Source organism: Mycena indigotica (assembly GCF_014461135.1).
Source record: "Mycena indigotica strain 171206Taipei chromosome Unknown Mind.scaff0004, whole genome shotgun sequence".
Lineage (NCBI taxonomy): Eukaryota > Fungi > Basidiomycota > Agaricomycetes > Agaricales > Mycenaceae > Mycena > Mycena indigotica.
Window position 1 is genome coordinate 2502996 of NW_023503003.1, and position 24914 is coordinate 2527909.

At 50.1% G+C, this 24914-nt stretch overlaps 8 protein-coding genes across 8 annotated transcripts; 3 read left to right on the forward strand and 5 right to left on the reverse strand.

Moving 5' to 3' along the window:
* Nucleotides 1–825: 825 nt before the first annotated feature.
* On the reverse strand, nucleotides 826–4256 carry MIND_00462400 (Aldehyde dehydrogenase; the record flags this gene model as incomplete). Its single annotated transcript, XM_037361434.1, has 16 exons — nucleotides 826–1050; nucleotides 1094–1429; nucleotides 1476–1743; nucleotides 1935–2046; nucleotides 2097–2172; nucleotides 2228–2340; nucleotides 2394–2508; nucleotides 2556–2630; nucleotides 2679–2847; nucleotides 2897–3024; nucleotides 3077–3202; nucleotides 3254–3307; nucleotides 3505–3523; nucleotides 3578–3650; nucleotides 3879–4093; nucleotides 4144–4256. 16 exons carry the CDS (start codon nucleotides 4254–4256, stop codon nucleotides 826–828), a joined length of 2217 nt encoding a protein of 738 aa, XP_037221726.1.
* A 167-nt stretch (nucleotides 4257–4423) lies between these two features.
* Nucleotides 4424–8332, reverse strand: MIND_00462500 (uncharacterized protein; the record flags this gene model as incomplete). Its single annotated transcript, XM_037361435.1, has 10 exons — nucleotides 4424–5157; nucleotides 5294–5897; nucleotides 5942–6529; nucleotides 6576–6758; nucleotides 6802–6873; nucleotides 6922–7133; nucleotides 7180–7279; nucleotides 7326–7483; nucleotides 7530–7710; nucleotides 7760–8332. The coding sequence occupies 10 exons, from the start codon at nucleotides 8330–8332 to the stop codon at nucleotides 4424–4426; spliced, it is 3405 nt and encodes a 1134-aa protein (XP_037221727.1).
* A 68-nt stretch (nucleotides 8333–8400) lies between these two features.
* Nucleotides 8401–9655, forward strand: MIND_00462600 (uncharacterized protein; the record flags this gene model as incomplete). Its single annotated transcript, XM_037361436.1, has 4 exons — nucleotides 8401–8463; nucleotides 8509–8746; nucleotides 8794–8883; nucleotides 8934–9655. The coding sequence occupies 4 exons, from the start codon at nucleotides 8401–8403 to the stop codon at nucleotides 9653–9655; spliced, it is 1113 nt and encodes a 370-aa protein (XP_037221728.1).
* A 126-nt stretch (nucleotides 9656–9781) lies between these two features.
* On the reverse strand, nucleotides 9782–12176 carry MIND_00462700 (Bromodomain-containing protein; the record flags this gene model as incomplete). The annotated part of the gene is made up of 8 exons (XM_037361437.1): nucleotides 9782–10096; nucleotides 10150–10463; nucleotides 10514–10810; nucleotides 10859–11062; nucleotides 11108–11192; nucleotides 11237–11647; nucleotides 11699–11889; nucleotides 11942–12176. 8 exons carry the CDS (start codon nucleotides 12174–12176, stop codon nucleotides 9782–9784), a joined length of 2052 nt encoding a protein of 683 aa, XP_037221729.1.
* Nucleotides 12177–12471: 295 nt separating this feature from the next.
* Nucleotides 12472–14640, reverse strand: MIND_00462800 (Transcriptional factor; the record flags this gene model as incomplete). The annotated part of the gene is made up of 11 exons (XM_037361438.1): nucleotides 12472–12551; nucleotides 12611–12668; nucleotides 12723–13079; nucleotides 13133–13374; nucleotides 13424–13588; nucleotides 13636–13760; nucleotides 13806–13892; nucleotides 13942–13992; nucleotides 14043–14137; nucleotides 14188–14511; nucleotides 14554–14640. The coding sequence occupies 11 exons, from the start codon at nucleotides 14638–14640 to the stop codon at nucleotides 12472–12474; spliced, it is 1671 nt and encodes a 556-aa protein (XP_037221730.1).
* A 117-nt stretch (nucleotides 14641–14757) lies between these two features.
* Nucleotides 14758–16368, forward strand: MIND_00462900 (V-type proton ATPase subunit C; the record flags this gene model as incomplete). The annotated part of the gene is made up of 10 exons (XM_037361439.1): nucleotides 14758–14799; nucleotides 14856–14954; nucleotides 15007–15258; nucleotides 15310–15401; nucleotides 15454–15552; nucleotides 15602–15670; nucleotides 15717–15809; nucleotides 15856–15949; nucleotides 15995–16132; nucleotides 16180–16368. 10 exons carry the CDS (start codon nucleotides 14758–14760, stop codon nucleotides 16366–16368), a joined length of 1167 nt encoding a protein of 388 aa, XP_037221731.1.
* A 166-nt stretch (nucleotides 16369–16534) lies between these two features.
* MIND_00463000 (KH domain protein) lies at nucleotides 16535–21641 on the reverse strand (the record flags this gene model as incomplete). The annotated part of the gene is made up of 15 exons (XM_037361440.1): nucleotides 16535–16900; nucleotides 16950–17134; nucleotides 17180–17564; nucleotides 17613–17813; nucleotides 17865–18548; nucleotides 18591–18800; nucleotides 18847–19113; nucleotides 19161–19454; nucleotides 19507–19595; nucleotides 19647–19884; nucleotides 20327–20565; nucleotides 20614–20757; nucleotides 20804–21236; nucleotides 21287–21571; nucleotides 21618–21641. 15 exons carry the CDS (start codon nucleotides 21639–21641, stop codon nucleotides 16535–16537), a joined length of 4044 nt encoding a protein of 1347 aa, XP_037221732.1.
* Nucleotides 21642–21734: 93 nt separating this feature from the next.
* MIND_00463100 (uncharacterized protein) lies at nucleotides 21735–23838 on the forward strand (the record flags this gene model as incomplete). The annotated part of the gene is made up of 9 exons (XM_037361441.1): nucleotides 21735–21996; nucleotides 22049–22117; nucleotides 22161–22427; nucleotides 22476–22568; nucleotides 22764–22899; nucleotides 22947–23043; nucleotides 23095–23281; nucleotides 23335–23729; nucleotides 23785–23838. The coding sequence occupies exons 1-9, from the start codon at nucleotides 21762–21764 to the stop codon at nucleotides 23836–23838; spliced, it is 1533 nt and encodes a 510-aa protein (XP_037221733.1). The 5' UTR covers nucleotides 21735–21761.
* Between the last annotated feature and the right edge of the window lie 1076 nt (nucleotides 23839–24914).

Sequence of the window (24914 nt, forward strand, 5' to 3'; positions counted from 1 at the left end):
GGCATGTGCTGTGTGTCTGCGAAAGATGGGCGACAGCCGACAACACAGGAAGACGATGTTAGCGAATGTAACGTATTTGAAGAATGGTGACGAATATTTTGAGGACGGGGGGAGTGTGGGTGCAGGGGATCATCGATCAGGGGGTCATGGTGGGGAGGAAGGGTGGGCATAGGTGTGGATGGAGAATTGAATGTTGGGCTGGACAAGGCAATCACAGAGACAAACACAAATAAATGCGTACAGCGTATCGGAGAGAGAGAGAGAGACAGGTTGGAGGATAGAACGTTGATAAGCCTTAAAGAGCCTAACTTGACGGTGGTCGGGCAGAACATGTTAGTCGACGACGACGACGATTTTGCATAGCCGATATATTATTATTATTTCTGCACTTGCTGAGTTGTGCCCAGAGGTGTTGCAGGTCGAGAAATGCTCTCTATCTTCGAGTTTTTTTGGGCCAGGAAGGGCATGAGGAAGGTAAGAAAGCAGAACGAAGAGGGGGAGTGGAAACAACACGCGAAAAAGGCGCTATCTCGTATTTATACCGGACCCGGAGGAGTGGCTTGTCACGCCAAGGTGAGCCTCTTGTGCTGTGATGGTGATGGCAAATCGCCGGTCTTCTGGCCCCGAAAATTCAAGAAAATACATTTCGGGCACTGGCGCAGTGAGCTCCGGCTACTACAAGCCGTTCTACTAGCATTGGCTGCGAGCCAGCAGCGTCCGAGCCAGCCTTGACTTGCTTCAGATGCAAGACGGCGGTTTTGCAGGATTGAGCCTTTTGTGCTGACACTTGATTGGCGTGATGGCGAAGCGCTGCCTTGCCCAAATTTATCTATCACTATACGCTGCTTGTAGTGGGAGACTAAACATCTCAAAAATTGCTTCTGAAGGTGTGCCCCAGCCTCTGACTCCCTCGACTCTACTATCCATCCGCGTCCCGAGAATCACCCCTACCACAGCCCCCGTTTCCTCGTCTACAATCGGTCCACCACTCGACCCAGACGTTGGGAGCGTCGAAACAAACATATTCGCTAGCGAATCATACGTCCCAGGCTACAATATCAGGCATAGGAAAACAAGACCATACTCAGCTCACCTCGGTTTCCCGACCAGCAAAATCACGATACGAGACAACCTTCCCCCGAGAGCATTTCCTCCAAGAGCCTCCGATCCAAGGGGTCCAGTCATCTCCAGTCGAAGGAGAGTGGGAGACAAAGTGCGTCAACACCGAAATGTCACGCGGTGCAGGATACGGCGAGACAGGCAGTGTTTTGAGCTCAACCGGAGTTTGGAGCAAGAGCAAGTCGGACTGCGGGAGAGCAGCCAATATGGCTGAGACGGGCGATACAAGCATTTCCCCAGAAGGGCCTGCAGAGACGACAAAAGAGCCCGAATCAAGTTTGCCGTTGGCTAAAAGAGTTGAACGACGGAGCTGACTGCCTATTCGGTGAGTATAGACGGGTCATGAGAATTCATACCTCTTCCAAAGTATGAGCACAAGTAACGACAGTGGCCCCGTCAGGATTCGGCGTGTCCAGCGCAAAGCCGGACGAAACAGTTACTTGATGGTCCCCATTCTGGTTTCGCACGCAGTGAGCGACGAGTACAATACCCTCGCCCGTCTCTAACCGAGCTCGACGCTCTTTTGGTGGGCGTGATTCATAGGGAAGCGCATAAGGCAGAACGCGACCAGAGTATCGAGAGAACTGGTCCAGTATCGTGGGAAGGCTCGTTTGGGATGGCGTTCTAGAGAGTTTGTCGAATAGAAGTGCGTCGAGCCAGCTTGATTCAGAGTTGCGAGGTAAGCTTTTAGCCAATGTCGCAAAACATCGAGTGACGGAACGCGACAACATCAGGATGAGATCATTTGATAGAGTAATCAGTAAGTACAAGTTACAACTTTAAGTATTTCAATGCCACCTAGATACCCTACATACGATGCCCAAGGTTGATCTGGAAGGTATATTATAGCAGTGACCCAGAGCAAACAAGAAATAGGACCCACGTGGACACTTTTGACTGCGACGTAATTCGCCAGTGCGTGCTCTCCTGCAGTTCCCAGGTCAAATCGAGTAACTTAGCAAATGGAAGAGACTTACCAAGTTCCCTTCCGATACCACTCTGTTTGTATCCACCGAACGGGACTTGAACATGGAGTTGATTGACACAGTTCACCTAAAAGACGAGCAATCAGTCACCAGACCAACACGTGACCGCGAAAGCTACTGACCCAAGCTGTTCCCGCTTGAAGTTTGTGCGCTGTTTCGATCGCGCGATTGATGTTTTGTGAGAAGACCGCAGCAGCAAGACCATATAGAGTGTCATTGGCTTGCCGGATAACATCTGCGCAAAGGGAGTCAGTCGCGTTCCAACCCAGAGGCTCACCAATCGCGCACCTTGCTCATCCGTGAATTTGATAATAACCCCTACTGGCCCGAATATCTCCTCCTGAACAATCTTCATCTGCGAGTTGGTGTCCGTGAAGATTGTTGGCTCGATAAAGTACCCTTCCTGAGAAATGATCAGTACATTTACGACCTGAATGCGCGGTTATGGACCTTTCCAACACGGCCACCACCAAGATGGACTGTAGCCCCGTCGGCTTTGCCAGAGTCAATATACCCCATGATACGCTATTCATGATTCAGACCCAGGAAAGCAATTGGAAAATAAAGACCAACATCAAATTGTTGCTGGCTGACTTGCGGCCCTTGGTCGACCTTTTCGTCAAATGGATCGCCCACAGTGATTGCCTTGGCCTTCTCGGTGAATGCGGCCAGGAACTGGTCATAAATCCCTGCTTGCACGAAGATACGAGAACCGGCGCAACACGCCTGACCATGGTTCCAGCTAGAATTTGATGCGTAAGCTGGCGGAAACGGGACAGATGACCACACACAAGATGCCATGAGCTGCCCATGAGACGGCCTGGTCCAAATCTGCGTCATCGAAGATGATGTTCGGGCTCTTGCCGCCGAGTTCGAGTGTAACGTTCTTGAGGTTTGAGTTGGCAGCAGCAGCCATGACCTGAGAGAACCGGGTCTAGTTGATAGAAAATAAACGGCAAGAAGGAACGGACCTTGCGACCGACGAGAGTTGAGCCGGTAAATGCTACCTTTTCGATGCTCATGTGCTCTGAGATGGCTGCTCCGACGGTGGGGCCAAAACCCACGAGAACGTTGACCACACCATCTGGGAATCCAGCCTACACTCAGCCTCAGAACGGGCTTGCAACATAGAGAAATGGGCGATTGACCTCTTTGATGAGACTGCACATCCTCAACGCGGTGAGTGGGGTGAATTCAGAGGGCTACCACATTCGTCAACTGGTTTATATTGAGCAAAACGACCAGGACGCGCCTTGAGAACAATAGTGTTGCCTGTGGCCAATGCAGGACCGATTTTCCAAGCGAACATGAGTAGAGGGAAGTTCCCTGGGGGGGGTACAGGACGTCAAGCACAGCACATTCGAGGATACCGAAACTTGCAAGGAATAATCTGGCCAACCACGCCGAGGGGCTCATATCTTGGATGAATCGGTCAGTCAACGAAAGCTTCTGATCAGCCGGATTGAACCCACCGAGTGTATGCGAGCTTCTTTTCATCTGTCTCGATGGTCTGTCCCGTGAGTGCCTTGTCGGCCCAGCCAGCGTCTATTTTCCGTGGTTAACGTAAGACGGAAGCAGAACAAAATTGAGTAGCGAACAGTATCTGGGACACGTCAAAAACAAACGAAGTGAGAGAAGCAGGGAAGTGTGTGCGGCTTACTTAATCGTGGAAATGCTAGACGCAACATCGACAGTGCGGGCCCAGGTGATGGTCTTGCCTGTGGTGGTGGTATGGGAAAAGAGAGAAAACCGATAAACAAAGTTCTCACGGACCGTTATCAAGAGCCTCGATAGCAGCTAGCTCGTCGGCATCGCGCTCCATAAGCTGGCCAAGTTTATTGAGTAGCTGGGCGCGCAGCTCTCCGGAGGCATTCAGACCCCAAGTGGTCTCAAAAGCCTTCCTCGCAGCCTTCACAGCTTGGTCGACATGGGAGGGATGAGCTTCATCGACCTTGGTGATAAGTTGGCCATTTGCGGGATTCAGCACTCTTTACAGTCGTGGTAAGCAGTCTGGATGCATCATGGTGAGTCAACATACTCGAGAGTTGTGTCACTCTTCTGGAATTTGCCGTCGATGAAGAGGCCAGTGGGGAACGACGATTTGCCCGTGAAGCCTTTGGACTTGAACTCGTAGGTAAAAGTGGATGCCATTGTTTGAGAGAAAAGGACAAGAGTGCGCGTCAACCTTTATACGTACTGTGGGGCGGTAGATCGGTCTGCTGACTTGTAAATTATTATTCCAAGACCGGCACGGCTCTCCGCTATTTATTGAAACAAACCAAATCTGGGGTAATCTGGGGTAAGATCTGGGGAATATATCAACGCTTCGTAGTCTCGCCCTCGCTGCAACTATCGTCAGCCACCACAAAACTGCCAAAGGCGTATTCGTCCGACTCTGACTCCCCCCGATATGGCGAACTCGAAACAACCGTTGCCCTTTCGCGCTTTTCACCCCCCAATCTTCCGAATAAGCCGTTCCGAACCGGTCGACCGGCAAATATAGGACCTCTCCCCGGTGCTTGCGTGAGCAAGCTTTGACGATAGACCAGACTCTGATCGTAACTGGGCGAGACTTGTGTGTCGGGAAAATCTTTGAGGAATTGTCTATCAGACTCGCTCTCTGGATCCTCCTCTTCAGAACCACCTTCGCTCTCTTCATCGCCGCTGTGTACGGCCTCCAGATCATATAAACCCCGGGGTGGTCGTTTCTTCTCTGATCTGACAGTTGGTTTGTCAACCCTAGCTCCCCGTCGATGTAGTCGACGTTGAACTGGCGATGAATCGACTTGTGGCGACGACTTGATATCGATGATTTGCACTCGTTGCTTGCCGCCTCTCCGAACGGGAAATGAAGGTTGTGGAGGTGAAAAAGCACGGGAGGGTACAGGCGGGGGCGGCATATCATTCTTGACAGGGGTTGAAGCGCGTTGTTTGCCAGCTGCTTTGGCACTTAATGTCTTGACTGGTTCCACAACCTCGACATCGTCGTCATCTTCGTCCAATAGCCACCCAATGTCAGTTGAAGAAGGATTCTTGGCTGTTTTAGGTGGGGCTTATTTACATTTAGAATAATACGTGACTCGAAGAGGCAAAAGACCTGCATGAAGATCCTGAGTCAGACTCGATGTCGATCACCTCAGATGCCTTAGAAAAGGTAATCTTGCTCTTGACACCAGTCGCTCCCGAACCTTTCTTCGTTGTTGCCCGTTTCGTACCTTCCGTCGCAGCCCGTCGAAGCGTCGTCGTGTTGATTGACTTGGTGGTTGTGGCCAACGAGTCGGCAGTCATTGCTCTGTGTCGCAGACCAACAATACCTTCCTCTAACTCCCTGTCCATATCATCGTCTTCGCCCCGTTCTTCGAGTGATCGAGTATCTTCAACTTTTTGGCGTTTGGGTTCTTTAACTGGTTTGGGTTCTTTTACCCTAAGCTTCGACGCCGTGGTAAAGCCCATATTGGCCCCAGTGGGAATGTTGCGTGCCGGGTCATCGTTGCGTTTTCGCTTTGTACCCTTGCTATTTGAGCTTGTTTCCTTGGAACTGGTCCGCTTCTTGTCGTCTCGAACATATCTCTCGATTTCCATTTCTTTTTCAAGGCATTCCGGGCGAATGTGGTCAGGTAAAAGGCGCTCGACGTCACCGTATAGCTCGAGTTGTTCGCCATGCACGATAGCACCATGGACCAATTTCTGCTTATCCATGGCTTTGTCGATGGTTACTTCTTCCCGTCCTTCCGACAAGAGGACATGAACAACACCGTCACGCTTACGGCCCGTTCGGCCAAATCGTTGCAACTATTGCCAATGAGAAGAATAACAGTAAGCCAACCTCAACGTACCACGCGGATCGGGGTACTCTGATTTTCGTAGCATATAATCAGATCAACTTCTCCAATGTCGAGTCCCTCCTCGCCGATAGAGGTAGCTACAAGGATATTGAACTCGTCGGCCTTGAACTTTCGGATGACCTGTACAACGGCATTGTTTATTGGGTGCGGCTTGGTATATAAAATACTCGCCTCGAGCTGTTCCTTCTGAGTAAGTCCCTTGACGCCGTTCTTGTCCTTTCCTTGGCCAATAAAGGGTTGCGCGCGAAGCAAGGGATGATCCTCGTTGAGAAACTTGACTACTTCCTCAACTCCTTCTCGAAATGAAAGGAAAACCATAGCCTTGGTTGATGCAGGCTCCGCTTCCCCGTCACCCAGATTCTTGCCAAAGTGGTCGATAAGAATACGCTTCAGGACCTCCATTTTTGGATGTATGAGGACGCCTGTTAGACGCAGTGTTTCGAGCTCTTTAATTGCCGCCTTGAACATTGGTTTCTCGATCAAGTTTTTGACCGCGTTGTTCCTCTTGCCATCTTCATCGGGTGGATTGCTCGCCAACGTCTGAAGGTATGTGCTACACATGCCAATAGTCCCCTGGGTCTATTGGAGTGAGTCCGAAGAACCCGTGTAAAGAAATTTCACGCACTAGGTACATGACCGCCCTAGCTAGTCGAGACAACGACATCAATGCTGACATCGCGGCGAATTTCTGGCCGCCATGCAAGCTTTGAATTGTGGCTTGAGGACGATGAGGATGCATGGACAGCGCATTGAAGGGCGGACCGTCGGATGGTATGCCTTGGCTCCGCAGCGTAGTTATATAGGTGTTCTGGCCACTTCAATTTCTGGTAGGATTGTGGGGAGATGCATACCATCAGCTTGATCAATGGGTCCTTGATCTTATTGATCTCTTCACTCATCTTGATTATATGCCGTTCGATTCTCTAGCCGGAAGGTAAGAAACCACCAGCAAAGCGGACCACAGGGAATACCTTCTCATGGATGTAGGGCTGTATGTCAAGACTGTCGTCGTTGCGAATTTCAATCCTGCTAATGTGCAGGTTATCGACCAACCCTTGAACGACTTCGGGGGTGCTTCCGGGAGTTGCACTCAGAGCAAGGACTCGGAAGTAAGGGTTTTTGGCCATCATATACTGAACAATCTTGGTATAGGCGTAATCCCCTTGTGCTCGGTGGGCTTCATCTGTAATTGAGGTAAGAAACTGAAGTGAAAAGACAGAGCAAGATACCAATGACTATTAGTACGACATCTCTTGCATCGCATGTCCCCTTTTCCAGATCATTGAAAAAAGTTTGAGGAGTCATGTAGAATATTCGCTTCTCCTTCCACTAAAATCTGGTTAGATTCAGCGGAAGCATGCTTGGAATTTTTTACAGCTCTCGCTCGCATGGCAACTGGATTGTTTCCCGTCAGTTCTATGGCGTCGCTGCCAGGTATTCCACAGGTCTCGTGACAAGCTTCAATCTGTTGCGAGACCAATGGCTTTGTTGGCGCTGCGAAGACAACTTTGCCCTTGGGAAACCACCGATAGTCTATTCAATAAATGAGAGCTGACACTATCGCAAAACATGGGCGTACAGTTCAGCATGACAACTCCTGCAATGAAGGTTTTGCCCAGACCAGTCGGCAACGCGACAATTGTGTTCTCGAAAAGACAATGCTTGACGATATTGAACTGGTAGCTTCGCTTTTCGCGGTTCAGTGGATACACCCAGTGTTTCGCCTCCAGAAGATCAGGCTTGAGTTTCATAGGCGGAGGCTAAACATCGTTCAGAGACTGCTTCGAAGGAGCTAGAGGGATTATTTACGGGCCTATAAGATTCAGTCGCGCATTCCACTGAAAGCAATGGACGCACCCAGCTGGACATATCATGAGTCAATAAAAGACAATAAGTATCTGAAGGGAAACACGTACGTGTTATGAACGGAGCGGGGTACTGTTCGAATTCAACGGTTTCCACTTCTTCCTCCGAGTCATATCCCTGCTTTTTCTTTGTTGGGCGTTTCTTCTGCCCAGTCGCTAGGAATTTCGTCTGGTCCCATTTCTTGGTTTTGGATGATTGGCGGCCAAACGGTGTCCTGGCCACTGGTCGTGTTGTTTCGTCGAGTGGCAAGACATCTCCGAAGAGGGTTGTTTGATGCATACGGCTAGGGCCAGCGACCGGCTGAGCAGCGCCATTATAGCTTGCTTGTATGAAGTCGTCGATTCGGTCCAACTCGTTGGGGTCGAATTCGCCGAAAGTAAAGTCTTCTTCAGGTTCAGGAGATGATTTCGTGGTGGTGGTGGTTGGGGCGAGAGCGGCCGTCTCTATCGCGTCTATTTGGCTTATTGCCACGTCATTCAGTGAAGGGAAGTCGTCGAACTCGTAGTCTGAGCTCATCGCGACTTCAGGGTCGATTTGTTGGTAAACAAAAGCTTGGCACGTGACCACGACACAGCTTGACCATCATGTCTGCTGCGACTATTGCTCGCTGGAATGCAATCTCACTAAGCGGAGAACGGCCGCTGAAGGTACTCCCGCCCGCCTTTATCGTCGCACTGCCCGTCACTTCCTAGCGCTCTCGCTCTATCTCTGATGATGAAGAAGACAATGTCTCACTCGTCTCTCGCAGCCCATCTCCAGTTTCAATTCCAATGGAGGTTGACCCCTACAAATATGACGAATACGTTTCTCGGCCAGCAGCCCCAGAAACCATCACTGTCGAAAGTCGGATAAAACCCACCAACAAAGGCTTCGCAATGCTAGCTAGGCTAGGATGGCGCGAAGGAGAGCCGCTGGGCTTGTCTCCAGAGGGTCTGTCTGTTGTATTCTTCTTTTTGGACGTTCTCATGTGCTTCCAGGCAGAGTCGACCCAGTTCCCTTCCACATGAAGCAAGACTCTCTGGGGCTGGGTCGTTTGACTCAGGATATTCGCATGATAGAGACAACTGGTCTGTTATCTTTGGCAGTGCCCCGCCACGTATATCTTACATAATTTCAGTGTCGCAAAGACGCGACATGGACTCTGAACGGATGAGTAGAGAGTCGGACGAACAACGTAAAGCCAGAGAGGTCAGTCTCTCCATAGATCAGCGACATAACCTGTTAACCTGCATCAAGGACAACGTAGCCCGTCGCTCTGCCTTGGAGACTCAGCTCTCATCAACCATCAAAGCATTCCATTGTGAGCTTTGCGACAAGCAGTTCAAGAATATCGCGGCCTACACTGAACATACCAATTCATATGCGCACCATCACAAAGCTCGGTTTAAGGACATGCAATCAAGCATGCGAGGAACACAAGACGAGGCCGAGAAGCGGAAAGAGAAGGAGCGCAAGCGAGAGGAGAAAGAAATGCGAAAAATGGCCGCTGCAAAAGGAATTAAACTGATAAAACCAACCACGGTTGTGCCATCCAGTTCTGGTCCTAGCCATTCCGATATGGACATCGATGGCGAGCCTATTATTACTGAACCAACTCCACAGTCGGGTTTTAAAGCCTCAGGGTGGACGACAGTAGCGTCATCCTCTGAACCGCCAAACCCTGCAACGACGACGCCCACTCCAGCCGCCCCACCACCGCCACCACCATCTGAACCACCACTTCCTCCTCCTATTACCACACACCCAATACCACCACCAGTTTCTGCCGCCGAACAACCCACTGGAAAAGCTCATGCTTCTCGACTGGGCTGGCAGCAGTTCCAGAAAAAACGTCGATAACGAGAAGAAAATTCAGTACTAGCTAGCTACAGTTGTGTTAATCGAAATGTATCGTAGTGCCTTGCTCGCAACAAAATGACCCTCCCAAAAACGAGCGAATCGGCAGTCGAAAATTACATGACGCGTTCATTCGGAATCGCTTCCTGACGAGTCTGAACCCGAGCTTGAGTCATCTGATGAATGGCCTCCACCACCAGCCGGTACGGCCCCATTCCCGGGTTGCTCAAACAATGCCATCCGAGTTTCAAGCATACGAATCTTCTCCGCTTCTACATCCTCGTCCATACTCTTCCGCTTCAACCCGCCAGTACCTGTCCCCTTGCCTGGCCGACTACGTTTGGTGGTTGGCGGTGCCCGAAGTGGCCGTAGAACGAAGTTGTACAGCTTCGTTAGGACAGACGTTGGTAACAGGTCGATCTCTAACTCGATTTCCTCCGTGCTCTGATAGTCCCATAAGATATAAGGAGAAAGAGAGAGAGAGCGTAATAACGCACGTCCTTAATTTCAGGGACACCTTCGTGTATGATCTTGATTACCCGCTCCAGCTTGGGTCCATCCAACTGCGCGATCGCCTCGCTCAGGTCCTTCTTTTGTTCAAAGGTAAGGACATCGTTTTCCGTCACAACTTTCTTGCTCTTTTTCTTGTTGGACGACGACGATGACGTCTTGGGTGGTTTACTAGGCTTAGATGACGAAGAAGCAGCTCGATCTCGGCTCTCGTGTTTCTTCTTCTCTTTTTTGGGTTTCGACTTGAGCGCCTGGATGTTGCCGCGCATGGCTTCGATCTGACTCTCCATCATGGCAATACCTGGGAAAGGGGAGTTAGACACAGGAAGGTTGTAAATCACATCGACCAACGCTGGGCGTCCTCGTCTTCAGTTTCGTCATCCTCATCCTCGTCTTCGCTTATGTCATGGAGTGGAGGAAGATTTTGCCACTTTTCGTCAAACACACGTTGGACTTCGATGCCCGCTTGGTGAACTGGCGTGCCCGACGGATTGAAAGCGAAGCAATTTCGGATCATGAGCTTGAAGTCATCATGAAACTTCTGTGCATTCAGATATTCGCCCTCATCCAACTTCTTGCGCATCGTCGACAAGTCCATGGGCTTTTTGACGATTTTGGGATAGGCAGGCAGGTCGAGTTTGATGTGATCTACGGCTAATTGAGGGTTTTGCTAGGAAAAATAGAAGCAGTACGTACCCACGGGCTCATAGAAGTGAACAGCGAAAGGGAAATATTGCTTGCGATGCAGCAAAGTGAGCATACTGCCGCAAAACTTGAGTTGTTCTGAGGTCCCATCGTCTTTGACGTGTCTTGTCTTCCGCACTTTCTTGGGGCCGTCTGCGTAAGAAAGGTCCTTGGGGGGTGGAGGGTGAACTTCTCGCTTCGGTCGCCCAGCTATCTCTGTTGCACCTGAGCGTTGCACAGTAGGCATCGACGTGGACGCACGTCGAGGGGGTTGAGCCTTTTTTTGAGGCAAAGCAGTCGGCGCAGCGGGAGGCGGTGTTGGCTTCTTAACGGGAATGGGTTTAGCCTGGGTGGGTTCAGTAGTTAGATGCGACCAGTCGGACACCAAACCTCTACAGGTAACGGCATGTTCTTTATTTGCTTGTCGAATACCTCCTCAACGCGACGAACCATGGCCGTAATTGGGTGCTCAGGGCCATTGAAAAGAATACAGTTTTTGACGATGAGCCGCACGTCAGCGACAAAGTCGTCAGTGGTGAGGTAGCGGGGATTCTCGGGGTTGGGGTCTGGTTTAGCGGGGTTGGAGGAGACGAGTTTGCGCTCGATGGTCATAAGGTCCATAGGATTACGAACAATTGTGGGATAGTGGGGTATTTGAAGGGCAACTGGGTCGACGGGGTGAAGGAAGGGGGGAGAATCCTTCAGCTTTTTCAGGCTGCGAATGGTGGAGATGCAGAATCTCCATTGAGGCAGGTCGAGGGGTGGTTTGGACTCGGCTGACGGTGGGGGAGGCGTCGCCGACTAATTTGGATTGTTATATCAAGCATAATACCCTCGAGAATGAATACACACATTAGCGAATGAAGCTTGGTCTGCATCTGAAAGAATGCGCGGTCGCTTAGCAGGTGGTGGCTGGTCATCATCGTCTGCGGGTGAGGGGTGTGATGTACTGTTGGAGGAAGGCGGTGGTGGATCGCCTGGGGTAGAGTGGTCTTCGATTTCCTCCATTTTCAGGCTGCCGTTCGTCCCGTTGATAAGTTGAACTGTCAGTGACGAAGTGAGCGAGGTTCGATATAATGAGCAGATGGGGCGCACCTGGTGAAACAGGCTCTTGACTATCACCATTTAGTTGTTGCTCTGACATATCCACCTCAATCTTTGGCTCCGACGCGACAATATTTGAGATCGGGGTTGTGGGGTCTTCATTCTGGTGGTCCACGCCATTGACAACGGGGACAGGCTTTGACGCGTCAGGTTGAATATTGTGGGTGCCATTGGGAAGAAGAGGTGAGGAAGGGGAAGTGTCAAGGACAGTCGGCGCGTCGTCCATTGCGGGAGTGTGTGACAGAGTCGTGTCACACCGAGAGAAATCGTGGGCAAGGAGGGATCAAGGGGTGCCATCAAGCAGTCTGACTTAAGTAGTCGCTGAGCCGTGGCTGTGCATATATGATCACCACAGGCCACGACGACCACAACGGCTTGCGGGCTGCCTGGATCGTCATTGGCTGCATTCAGCGGACGTAACAACACACAAACTTCATCCATCCCGGCTCAATCTTCAGACCTAATTTTGAGCCCCTCTTTGACCCCCAAAAACTCTGGTTGCCCCCAGCCAACACAACCACTTACTCCTCTTCTTTTTCCTCCTCTTCGAGCTCCTTGCTGACGTCCGCGAATACGGGTTTGGGTTGAGTCGCGGACCATGCTGAGAACGGGGAGAAAGAGGCCACGTCAGATCAGTGCGCCAAACAAGACCAAACATACCTGACGTCCATTGAGGATTGTTCTGTGTGTTGGCGTATTTGAGAAGTGCCTCTCGCGGCTAGAAACGCGTAAGCGAAGATAACTCGGTTAGCAACCCCATCAAGCAACTCACGTCTTCGTCTCGGGTGGTATCGCGGACCAAGTTTTGCACCATATGTTGGGTTGCACTAGCCCCAACTCTTCCCCCTCTCCCTGGCCCAGTGACAGGTAGTTCTGGCCGACGAAGTTTGCGAGGGTCTTGCTTCCCGTGTTCTCTTTTGCGCTTGTGTAGTTTGATGATGCCGTCGTTTTCTGAGAATAACGGATCGTCCACGGGATTATGAATCACAGGCTCAAGAAGGGCCCCCGACATATCTTCCACCGTTGCCTTCCTGGGTGGTGCCTTATTGGCAAGCAACTTGGCTCCATTCAGCGAAGTAAACGGCGAGTATAGCACTACAATCTCTCCGCTTGACAATCCCGTCACAATCTACAAAAAAAAAGTTGTCAAACGCCGTCTAAAACAACTGATTGCACACGCACTTGGTTAATCTTGGAATGCCATAACACCTTCACAGGCGTCGAATGGATCTCCAGAGTTTTCACAACCTCGAGTCCTTCCGTACGCATGAACACCATACGCCCCTTCCCGCCCTTCGCTGTAGCGCCAGCTCCTGTCACAATATACTTGCCGTCAGGACTGAACACGGCATTCGTGTTGGGATATAAGGTAGCAAGGTCTGTGCGTGTTGCCAGCGGTTTTTTGAATGCCCTTAAATCCCACACTAAAAAAAGTGTGAAGCAAGGGCGCCTATAACACCGACAATAGCTTACATTTCACGGTATCGTCTCCACCACGCGTCAAAAGAGTTCGCCCGTCGACCGAAAAGACCATTGAACCAGTCTCTGTGCCATTAACATGCGCCCCTTCCACCGTCAGATTCGGCCGAACAAAATTTGAGTTTGATTGCCAGAGATGTATAGCACCATCAAGACAAGCTAAACCTGGATTAGCGGCAGAGACTTTTAGCAGAAACCACACGTACTACCACCAATCATCCCTCCATCAGGAGAGTAGGCGCAAGATGTGATCTTGGTACGCGCTCCCCGTTCTTTAGACTTTGCCACGATGACAGTCTTTTGTTTGCGTTTGTTCTCCGCGTCCCAGATACTGTAACGCCGATGAGGTTTGGACTAAATTGGTTGATGAACGTACCGAATGGTGGAATCTGAGGACGATGTGATGAAAGTTTTCGAGTCTTTCGGATGCCACATGCAGCCCGAAAGCTCGCTAACGTGTCCACTGAAGCAAACTTTGAGGACTGGTCAGACGACGCGTTAGTTTTGCTTACGAAGTATGCTTCATGTCGCGGATATATGGGTCGCCCTTTATAAAGGTCGCCCTATGGTTAGGTGAGTCCATTCTATTTGGCAAAGAGAGCAATCAACGCACTTTTCTTCACCATCCCGGTCGTACAGTTTGGCTTGCAACGTTCCCGACACGACCAAAAATCGTTGACCATCGTTGGAATATTTGAGGTCATGAATCTATACCAAAAGTTAGCTCCTCTGTGGTTGAATGGAAAAGACACACAGACATGGTAGCTTCCCGCAGGCTCCCAACTTTTGAAAGGCTTACAACGATGGTCCATACCTCCAAAATCCCAGAGTTTACAGTCATAGTCATGAGAGCCAGACAGGACGCGAGCGCCAGATGGGTCCAAGGCCAAAGCTGAGATGACTTTGGTGTGGTCTTTAAGCACAATTTCGTGTGTTATTGGAAACTGGGGTTGTTCCAAGTCATCGTCGGAGGGGTCGTATTCTGGTTCCTCCGGGGTAGCATCTTCCTCCTCGATAGTTGTTGTCTCTTGAGATGGCTTTTGTACTGGCTTGGGAGGCTCTTTCGAAGGACCAGCAACTGGCTACTCAGGTTAGAGGAAATACGCCATGTGGCACCTGCTTACCTTGGCTGGTTCTCGTTTCGTCTTGTCGAAACGCATGGGGTCAAGTTTCCTTGACGCGGTAGCCTTTCCAAAGCCAGTTATTCCCATCGTGGCGAACACATCGTCCATTGCGAATATGCACAAACAACGAAAGGTGCTGATGTCACAGCATTCACTTTCTCTTAGCGCGTTCGACCTTCCTTTTACGATTACGACGAAATCCCGATGCCCTCAGACCAATCCACCTGGCTGATAGCATACCCTCAGGTATGAATTCGTCGGGAAGCAATTGTTGACCACTTAAGTATATATCCAACATCTAGGATGGAGATGCGGAAGGTCTCTTCGAGGAACTATCGCCAAAGCTTGCCCAGCAGTCCAAGGCGAACGTTGCGGCCTCTTTCCCCATTCCAACTTTCAAGGTCCGCACACTCTTGCGCTCTCGCATTACCCCGATCTTCAACCGGAAAGCAGACAGGGACGTTGGACGGGCTTATATCCCTCTCAGAAGACCTTCCCAAGCAAGAGAATTTCTTCACTGCAACCGTTGCTAAAACCGTCGATACGCTCCGCAACCTTCTGAATAATGACCCCTCCAAACTTAACCAGCATGTCCTCGTCAACGAGGAGCCAGTCGATGGGTACATTTTAAAGGGATGGAAATGGAATGAGGGCCGCTATGGAGTACAGCGAGGACTACGAGATATTGTTGATGCCCTCAACAAGGTGAGCCGTCGGTGTTGTAGTTTGAAGCATCGGCTATAAGATCTGGTGCAGGAAATGACGTCCATCGACGCAGCCATGAAAGCGAAGCTCGCCAACTATAACCTGGTGAAAGGCTCTCTGGTGCAAATGCAACGCAAGAAGACGTGCGATAAGTCTTCGCTACGTCAAAGGTCCTAGCTCATGCTCAACCATCAGGGGTAACCTCTCTGTCCGTTCGCTGGCCGATGTTGTCTCCAAAGAAGATTTTGTTCAAGACTCCGAGTATCTTGAAACTGTTCTCGTTGCTGTCCCGAAGTAAAGGATGCCTTGAAATAGTTGCCATTTGTTTGACTGCTTTCCCAAGATCGAGCGTTAAGGACTGGAGCTCAAAATACGAACGCCTTTCCTCAATGGTGGTGCCCCGCTCCTCCAAGTATTCGCAATTCCTTCTTTGCTATCAAACTAACTTCTTCACCTAGATCAATTGCTTCCGATGACGAGTACACACTGTTTGCGGTAGTGATTTTCAGGAGGGTGCACGATGAATTCATCCAGAAATGCAGAGAAAACAAGTCCGCTCACTATGTAAGCTCTCTTGGTATATCTAATCATCGCCAGATTCATCGTGCGCGACTTTGTCTACTCGGAAGAGGAGATGGCAAAACAACACGAAGAGTTGGAAACGGCTGATACGACCGAGAAGGAATTATGGGTATGTGTAGATCCCGAAGGCTCACGTTGATAACTGAATAAACAGACGGAACTTCTTCGTTTGTCGAGAACAAACTTTTCAGAGTCCATCCAAATCTTGGTCCACCTCAAAGTCGTTCGCCTATTTGTCGAGAGTGTGTTGCGATATGGATTGCCCGCCAACTACACCGGACTCGCCGTCAAAGTAGGCTACTTGCATTGGCACACACACAACGCTGAGCTTTTCCTTAGCCTGATTCGAAATCGGCCAAACGGACGTTTGGGGCTCTTCAGACCCAATTCTCATACCTTCGACCTCGGTCCAACCGTGCCAAGGGCGGGAAGGGCGGGAATGACGAATTTGTCGGCGAATACCAGACGCTGATGGAGCAGGAATTCTTTGACTTCGTGTTGTGTGAGGTTGGGTGGATAGTCTACTAGCGCTAATAAATACCAAAGCCGGACAATTGTATCACATTTTCTATTAACTGAACACGGCGTAATTTACACTTTCGAGAGGTAGTACAAGCGACGACTGCTCGTAGGAAAGAGGGTAGGTGTGAAAAGGTTCCAGACCAGCAAATTTACATTTTTGGGAGTTACGCCATCACAACCCAAGTGTGGAAATGACGCGGGAGACTTCGTCCACATCCAACTCCGGTCGTTGCATCGCAGTACCGATAACTGCAGAACGCGAGATAGAAGTACCATAGACGCTAGGGAAGGACGGCGCGGTGGCTGAGATAGGACTGGAATTACCACCAGTTTCTCCCGCAGACGTAGTGGGCGAGTCTGGTGGCAACCGAGACTCGGTAATGCGAGAGAGCGAATAGGTGAGGTCAAGCGACTGCGCGCGATTTTGCATTGAACGCGGCTTGGTCAGCTCATCCTTGAGTTTAGCCTCGAGTAACGAGTCTGAGCCTCTTTTGATGGCGTCTTCCGAGTGTCTTGTGCGATGGGGAATACCCGAGCCCTGAATGTTAAATCAGCTTCAGTAACTGCAAGCAGCCTTGGTAACTTACAATCGGAGGCAAGGGGGTCCAGTAATCGAGCGAGCTAGTGGTTACATGATTGCTTTGACGTTCATTGTGTTCAAGATTGTAAATGTAGGCTGGGGAGTTGAATAGAGCCTTGACATCTGGAGACGAGTTGGCCATACGGAGCCTTCGATCACCGACAAAGTCAGGGCGGCCCAAGTCATCGGATTCTGCACCGGGTTAGTCATATAAACATTTCGTGCAAGAACGCTAACCATGATGAGTCCTCGCAGTCGACAAAAGCTTGCTGTCGAAGTGGGGGAAAGCCTCAGCAAAAGAGTCGCCTCGCTTGTGGACATGCGAAGCCGGCGCAGGGAAGAGATGGATGTTATGATTGGTCAGGAATTGTTCAAGCATTTCGCGAGCGGTAACAAGGAAGTCACTATTGCTCCGCTGACACCGGAATTTGAAAGAAAACTCGGAGGGGATCTCGGCGCCAGCATCTTCGTTCACGGTGGCCATTTTCATATTCGGCACGATAGATACTTGTAGTTCGCGCTTGATTCGTTCAACAAGACTGCTGAACTCCGGTGACACGATCAGTCGAGACAACTCCGCACTGGGAGGCACACCCATGTCTGCCTCGTAAGGTACGTGGTCCTGGGAATTGGATCAATGAAATTTTTATGGGGGGTGGTTGTGACATACGAGCAACATCGCCGCTGCAATTTGCACCTGACTTTCTGGGCCAAAGATTGTGACGACGTCCGACGCCAGCTCCTTTGGAGGGAAGCGAACGCGCGAGTTGGTCTTGGTCTCTATGTCACGGATGAAGATGCTCTTCTCTCCCAGGAGTGTGCGGTGGTAGCGGCGAGGGATAGAAACTGTCTCGTTGATGTAATCCTTATCCTATCGCCGCAGTTGAGAACGGGTAATGGGAGGTCAAAACGATAGTGATACCTTAGGGTTGACAAGCTCCATCACAGACTGCTTGAGGTTGTCCAAGTTGATGGCATTCTTCGCGGGTGTTCGAGCGACAACATTGTCATCATTGTCATTGTACCCGCCGAGAGCCGCGAACTCTTCTGCATTTGAGAACTTGACATAGACCCCGTACTTCTTCATGATGCGCTGGATGCTTCTTCCTCCAACCCCGATGATTCGTTTGTGGTACGCCTCTGGGACGTGGAAAGATAATTCTGCCGGCAGTTCTTCCTGCAAAAGGGACAGGCCTTGAAGTACAGAACCATCGGGTCCCGCGATGTCAATCAAGAAATTGTGGTCGTTGAAGGTTTCAAACTTGATTTTAACGTTGGTCGTTTGCATGATTTTGTTGATCTTTCCGTTCTTTTTACCGCTGATGAATTCGCGGTGCTCATTGGCGAGCTCTATTTGGAACCGAATTTCGTGGTGGAAGGCTTGTATCATCTCGAGCTCCATGACCATTCCAACTGCCGAGCGCACCTCCTGCTCCAGTCCGTGCATTTCAAAGCACATACTCTTGAAAACGACTTCTGCACCAGACGCAACAGAAATTTGCTTCAAAAGATTGGTGACTTGAGACGGATTCAAAGTAGCGGGCGGCAGTAGTGCATTGAATTGGATGGGCAAAAGCCAGAATGACCCCACGTAGTAGTTGCATGCCTATTTCAATTGAGAAAGGATTAAAAGAGGGGAATGACGCACAAGCTGCATAATTGAACGGATAGTTCGCTGAATATTGACGCGATTATCGCCATAAACGGTGATGAGACTGGTAGAACTACCCAACGCTGGGAATTGTATGAAGGTAGCGTTGTCGCTGACAATCGATTTGAGGTCGTCAGCCCTGTCAGTCACCATCCAGTCAAGCTTGCGGGGTAGGATTGCCGTGTCACGGGAGATAACCGACTTGCTCTGTCAACGGTCAACTTGACAGAAGCGGAATACATTCAACTCAAACCTTGTTCACGGAGACTTGGAACAGCATGTCTCTAGCGCGCTGCACCCCAAAGAATTCTCCAGTTATCCAAATTATATTTCCGCTCCTGTTAGCAATGGGCGATTCAGAGCCAGGATGGTCGGGTCCGACGAGACCTTGCAAAGGAGAAGGGAAATAGATGTTCGTGGCAGTTTCCTCTTGAATGGACTGCAAAACGGAGCGCTTTCTACCGGCAACAATGGCATGGAGCTTTTGGTCGATTTCACACATTTCAGCATGGAGCCCGCTCTGTCGGATGTTTAACGAGAAGTCTTGGCCTGGGGATTCAAACTAACCAATTCATCCAGCATCACCAGCAGTCTAACGCGCGCCAAATCGACGGAGTCACCCTGTCCAGTAACCACTAGCTCGCAAACCCGCTCCGTTTCTAGACCAGACCAACCACCATTGCTGATCCCATCAGGTGGGGTGCGGCTAGATAGAGAGAGCGGGCTATTAACGACGGCAATGTGAGCGAGGGTTTGAGACGCAATCTCATCGAGACGACGTCGAACTTCATGTTTGAGCGAGGGATTTGAAGAAGGCGAGTCAAGGATTTCAGAGCGAGCAACTTTGATTGCTACACGATGCTAGTAAACGCGAATGTCAATAAACTTACAAGGTTGGGCATTGCATACTCACTTGAATAGGGCATTCTTTGAGAATCATTCCACGGGCGAGGAGGACCTGCTGGTATGAGCCAGAAATATAGAAGTTCCAACGTCCAGGATCTGTAGAGAGCCATAAGAGGAGGGCTTAAAAGTGGTAAAAATGAAACGTACCCGCTTGAAAATACGAGATGTGGCAGCCATGGAGGGACATTGCCATCATGACGAGCTTCTGGATGGCCTCTGCGTCTGGTTGGAGAGAGGCATCAGGGATGTTGACATGCTGGAGAGCATACGAGTCGGGGGGGAGGAGAGCCTGATTTCCGCGCCAGGAAATTCGAGTGAAGAAGGAGCCGAATGAGCGTATCGCGACCGGCGTGGATAGGTGAAAGATGTGGTGTAAACGTCCATGCTAGACTCGCCGTTTGGGGATTAGGAAGAAATGTACAATGTCGAGCAGGTATGTGTCGTGGAGGGAGGGTATTTGGGGGCAAGGGTGGTATCGGGAAACTCCAGCCTCGCTGTCGTAGATGAACGAACGCGAGAAAAGGAGTCCTGAGTCTCAGAGAAAGCGGAACTGTGACGTGACAATGTGTGACGGTGTGCCCAGCTCAAAAGCAGTCTAAATTGCATTTGTCTATTCAACTACAACCAAGGAACCCATGTACGATCTTCCTCAGAAAAGTCGAACAGTTTATTGTAGCAGGCACTCCCGGTTGTGGAAAAGTGCACATAAGGTTGAGTTTTGTCCAACTTTGAGCCACATCTGTAGCAGAAATGAGTGAGGCAACGGGAGCAAGTCATCTGGAAGACCTCAGCTTATGCAGGGGTCGAGTAAACAGGGCAAGACATACGTGATTGCATCCAAGTGATTTTTCTATGTGCAGCTCACAACTAGGACACGCCATGGCGTTCGATTCCAGCCAAGATTTGTTCAACTGCTCTTCTTCATAGCGGAGGACTAGTTTTGCGATGATTGATTTTCCGTAGTGTGCTTCCAAGGCCAAGCGTTCCCGAGAGCCTTCTGGTAAAGCGAGATACTCTCGAACAACAGTCTCTGTCTGCGATATTGGACAGCTGTTGACTCCATGCCCTGGAGAGTTGAATGAGTTTGAACCACAAGTAAGAATGCGAGACTGACAGCTCCGTTTGCAGAACGAACAAAATGAAAACGAACAGGCCGAGCAAATACGAAGCTTGTCTGCCCTTGAGTCGGATGTAGCATCTATGGGACGTGGAACTGGGCTTTGGCAGAACGACATAGGACAATGAACAAGCGAAGGGTCTATGAATGAATGAGAATTATCAGTCGGTCGAAAGCAAAAAACCACCTTTCTCAAACATGATCTTCTCTCTCAGCCAGGTCCATCGCTTAACCGCCTCTGGCGACACTATGCGAACTAGATCCTCTTGGTTTACGGTGCGTTTTGCCTTGACACAATCTGCATCAGGACAACCCAGAAATTCGACATCGCCTTCTTGAATCTGCAACGACCAGAAATCGTTCAAGCAAGCGCGACAGAACACGTGAGTGCAAAATAGCTGGATACAGCTTTTTCCTTTCTTCGAAGATAGACAAATGGCGCAGTTGTATGCTTGCTCGGAGAAAATTGTGGAACGAGCGGACTCGTCGTGAGCCGTAAAGAGTTCCATGAGCTGCCGAGGATCTGAATGCCGCAAAGAAAGTCCACCAGAAGACCCGTGAAGGTCTAATGAGGACAAGAATGTGCCGGAACGAATGAACTCGACCCAGTCGAATAGCACCTGTCAATACGGATTAGTACATAAAATTCACGTCCACCCAGAAAACTTACGGCGTCGTGCTGCCATATATTTCGAAGAAGGTTGTGTAGCCTTGACGTAAGCTCCAGTGAGAGCCAGGAGCACCGAATAGCTAAATCCGGCGGGTTATGTTCTGGATAACCATGACCCAAGACAATATGCAGAATTAGAGGCGGTAGGTTGCGCAAGGACTTGAAGAGGGTGTCTGACTCTCCGACGATTTGCACTGTGGTGGGTTCTTCGAATTGGACGGGAATTTCTAGCCGCACGAAGGATTCGCTGGAATCGTCGCTTGGAATGAAGTCCGGATATATGGACTATGAGGGAGAATAAGCGGACTAAATTCGCTGGCTGAACGCACACCTTGAGTATCTCAACTTCACTCATGACGGAGAAGTGTATGAAGCGGCGAAACGTTGAGTCATCGACGCTCTCCGCGAACCGGAGTCCAAGTAGTGATCTAGATGTCACAACCACTTTTCTACCGACAACAAAGTACCGCCAACTATGGCTGCAAGAATCCTCGTTATAAACCCCAACTCCTCCATCTCCGTTACCAAGGGCTTAGAAGAGTCCCTCCAAGCACCACCAGGCACAACTCTTTCCTTCTACACCGCTCCCCCTGATGCTCCGCCATCGATCGACGATATGAAAACTGGCGTTCTCAGCGCGACATTTTGCTTTAACGACATTCTTGCAAGGAGCCTGATAGACCAACACGATGGTTTCCTTGTGAGCTGCTGTAAAGAGGCGCGGTTGCCCCATAACTCCATCCTTGACCAAAGCATTGCTAGTCTCTGACCACCCCTTGATCGCTATGCTGCGGGAAACCACCGTCAAGCCCGTGATTGGTATTCTTGAAGGTAACCTTGAACGACATGATCGCAGCGAGCTAACGAGCCAAAGCTGCGATCACACATGCCCTGTTCTCAGGTCAGCGGTTTGGAATCCTTAGCACTGGGACGGGATTCCGTTATGATCGACACGACGAAGTACGACGCTTCTTTGGAGGGGCGACAGCGAAACTGGCAGGCATTATCATGAGTGGACTTGGGGTTGTTGAAATCAGGGAGGGTGACCCGGACATCGTCAACAGAAAGTTGAGGGATACGAGTAAACAATTGGCTCTACTTGGGAGCGACGTCATAATATTAGGTTGCGCAGCTATGGCCGGTAAGCAGTCTCGCTGCGTTTCTAACACTGTTATGTAACTTCGCCCAGGCAAAGAACAAATTGTGATTGACGGGGCGAAGGAGGCTGGCAACAGTGGCCTGCGTGTGGTGGATGGAAACAAGGCTGGGGTAGAGCTTCTTGGTGCGCTTATCCGCTTAGCTTGAAGGGTAGAGTAAAGATGTGTATGAGCGTTGGCTCCGTCATTGAGGTGGTGGCCAGAAAGCAGCCGAAGCGGGAGCGTGACATGCTTGATCAAAACTTGAACTGGCGCCATGTCGAATTTGCTGCTCAGTCCAGCAAAACTACAGCAACTTCTTCGCTCAAAATCGGCGAAAGCGGTTGTTTTGGATTGCACGTGGTTTATGCCCAACTCTCCTCGGGTCGCAAGGGCAGAATTCAATGCAAAGCGCATTGTGGGTTCAAGATTTCTCGACCTTGACGAAGTCGCAAGCCCTCACGAACTGGGACTAAAGTAACCTCTTGTACGCGTTAATTCCAGCTCTAACCACGATAACGAAGGCATATGATGCCCAGTCCACAGCACTTTGCTCAAGCTTGTGGAGAGAAATTCGGAATCGAACCATCCTCACATGTTGTGTTGTACGATGCTCATGGTGTAGGAAAAGCGAAGCCACCTGTTTCATGGCTCTAATGATTCTCTTCTCAGGTATTCTCCTCACCGCGCGGTCTGTGGATGTTCAAGAGTTTTGGTCATCAGAATGCATCTATTCTTGATGGCGGGCTCCCCCGCTGGGAAGCAGAAGGCTTTCCTGTCGACACCAGCGAACCAGATATGTCTTCACCGCCCAAGGTGGACTATCCTGCTCCGTCTCTGGCTCCAGATGCAATTCGAAGTAACCTCGAGCTATCATTTGCATATCTAATCTTATTAATTGATCCCATTTAGGCTATGAACAAATAGTTGCGAATGCCTTGAAAATTCCCCTTCAAACACCTGACGCAGAGATTGTGGTAGATGCCCGGAGCCGTGGAAGATTTCTGGGAACTGATCCAGAACCTCGTCCTGGTATTTCGTCTGGGCATATCCCCAACTCTTTCTCGCTGCCATTCAATGTCTTCCTCGAGGATCACGTTAGTCCAACGGGCATGAAATATTCAACATATCTCTCTGAAGACAAATTACGCGATGCTATCACCGAAGCACTGGGATTAGAACGTGCTCAAGCTGTGTTCAAGGGGGATGTTTCAGTGACTGCCAGCTGTGGAAGCGGAATGAGCGCGGCGATTCTTTGGCTGGGTTTACAGCTTATGGGAGTGCGTGGTGTAGGGCTTTACGATGAGGTATGAATCGGGTTATTTTCATTTCGCTTCGGTCACTGACCGGAGCTATATTTAGTCCTGGACTGGTTACGGTCTCCGACCCACCAGCGTTATCGAGAAATCGAGTTGAGAGGAGAATATTATATGCCACAACAAAACAGTTACAGGTGCTCGATGGTATCACAACGAATCTATGCACTCTCTTTCATGCAAGACTTGCATAAACGGCGGAGGTCGTAGTGGTGGCAGATCGCCTTCGATTTGTGCGGCTGAAGGAGTCTTCATTCGGTTCTGATGTCAGCGGTAAGCAGACTCACGTCGTCCGTTATAACTGACTTGCACTCGATGTCGTTTTCCTCGACGGTACAAAGTCAAAGTCCAACTGGTCTCGGTCAGCTTACAGAGCTTGAACAGGAAGATGATTCGACCTCTAGTGGATGGGTTCAGCGAGTGTGACAACAATAAGAAGGACCGACTTCAGAGAGTAATGCATTAAAGCCTCGCTTGGCTATCTCTCCCAAGAGCTGCGCTCGAGAGTAAACGACAGTATTCCGGAGTTCAGCTGGGGTGACAAATCGCTCGAAATTGAAGACATAGGTTCCGCAAGTATCGCCCTCCCCAATGCACACGACATCCAAATCTCGTCTCATGAATACGACGTTGAACCGAATAGTGCAGCGAGCTGACCTTTATCCTCGTCGTAATAGGTGGGCACGGGTTCGATAGCTTTGCTGTCCACGACCTCCCAAGGGACCTCTCTTCGACGAAACTTGCAAAGCATTGGGTATTAAGAAAGAGAGAGTGGTATCGGGGAGAAGAGGAAGGTGTTTACGCACACGATGCTTACACTTGTGCCGCAGCCGAGAAAACCCTATTGACAGGATGATCGAAGCCCTAAATCGCTAGTTTTATTATATCATGTGAAAAGAGTGCTGTCGCAATATCACCCTCTCTTTCCGCCTATAAACCCTCAACACAGCACAGGAGAAATGAACATGCAAACCCGACCTCTTCATTGTCGTCCTGCGACAGCATCGACAGCGAAGCTGTTACGCCGAACGAAACACCGATCAGCAGACCGAGCGGAACCGGCGACACGACAAATGGGAAATGACATAGAGGAGATCATCACTGACAATCATTTACCAAACACAACACAACATACACCCTCTATCCAATTAAGGCAATAATCGATAATGGATTATA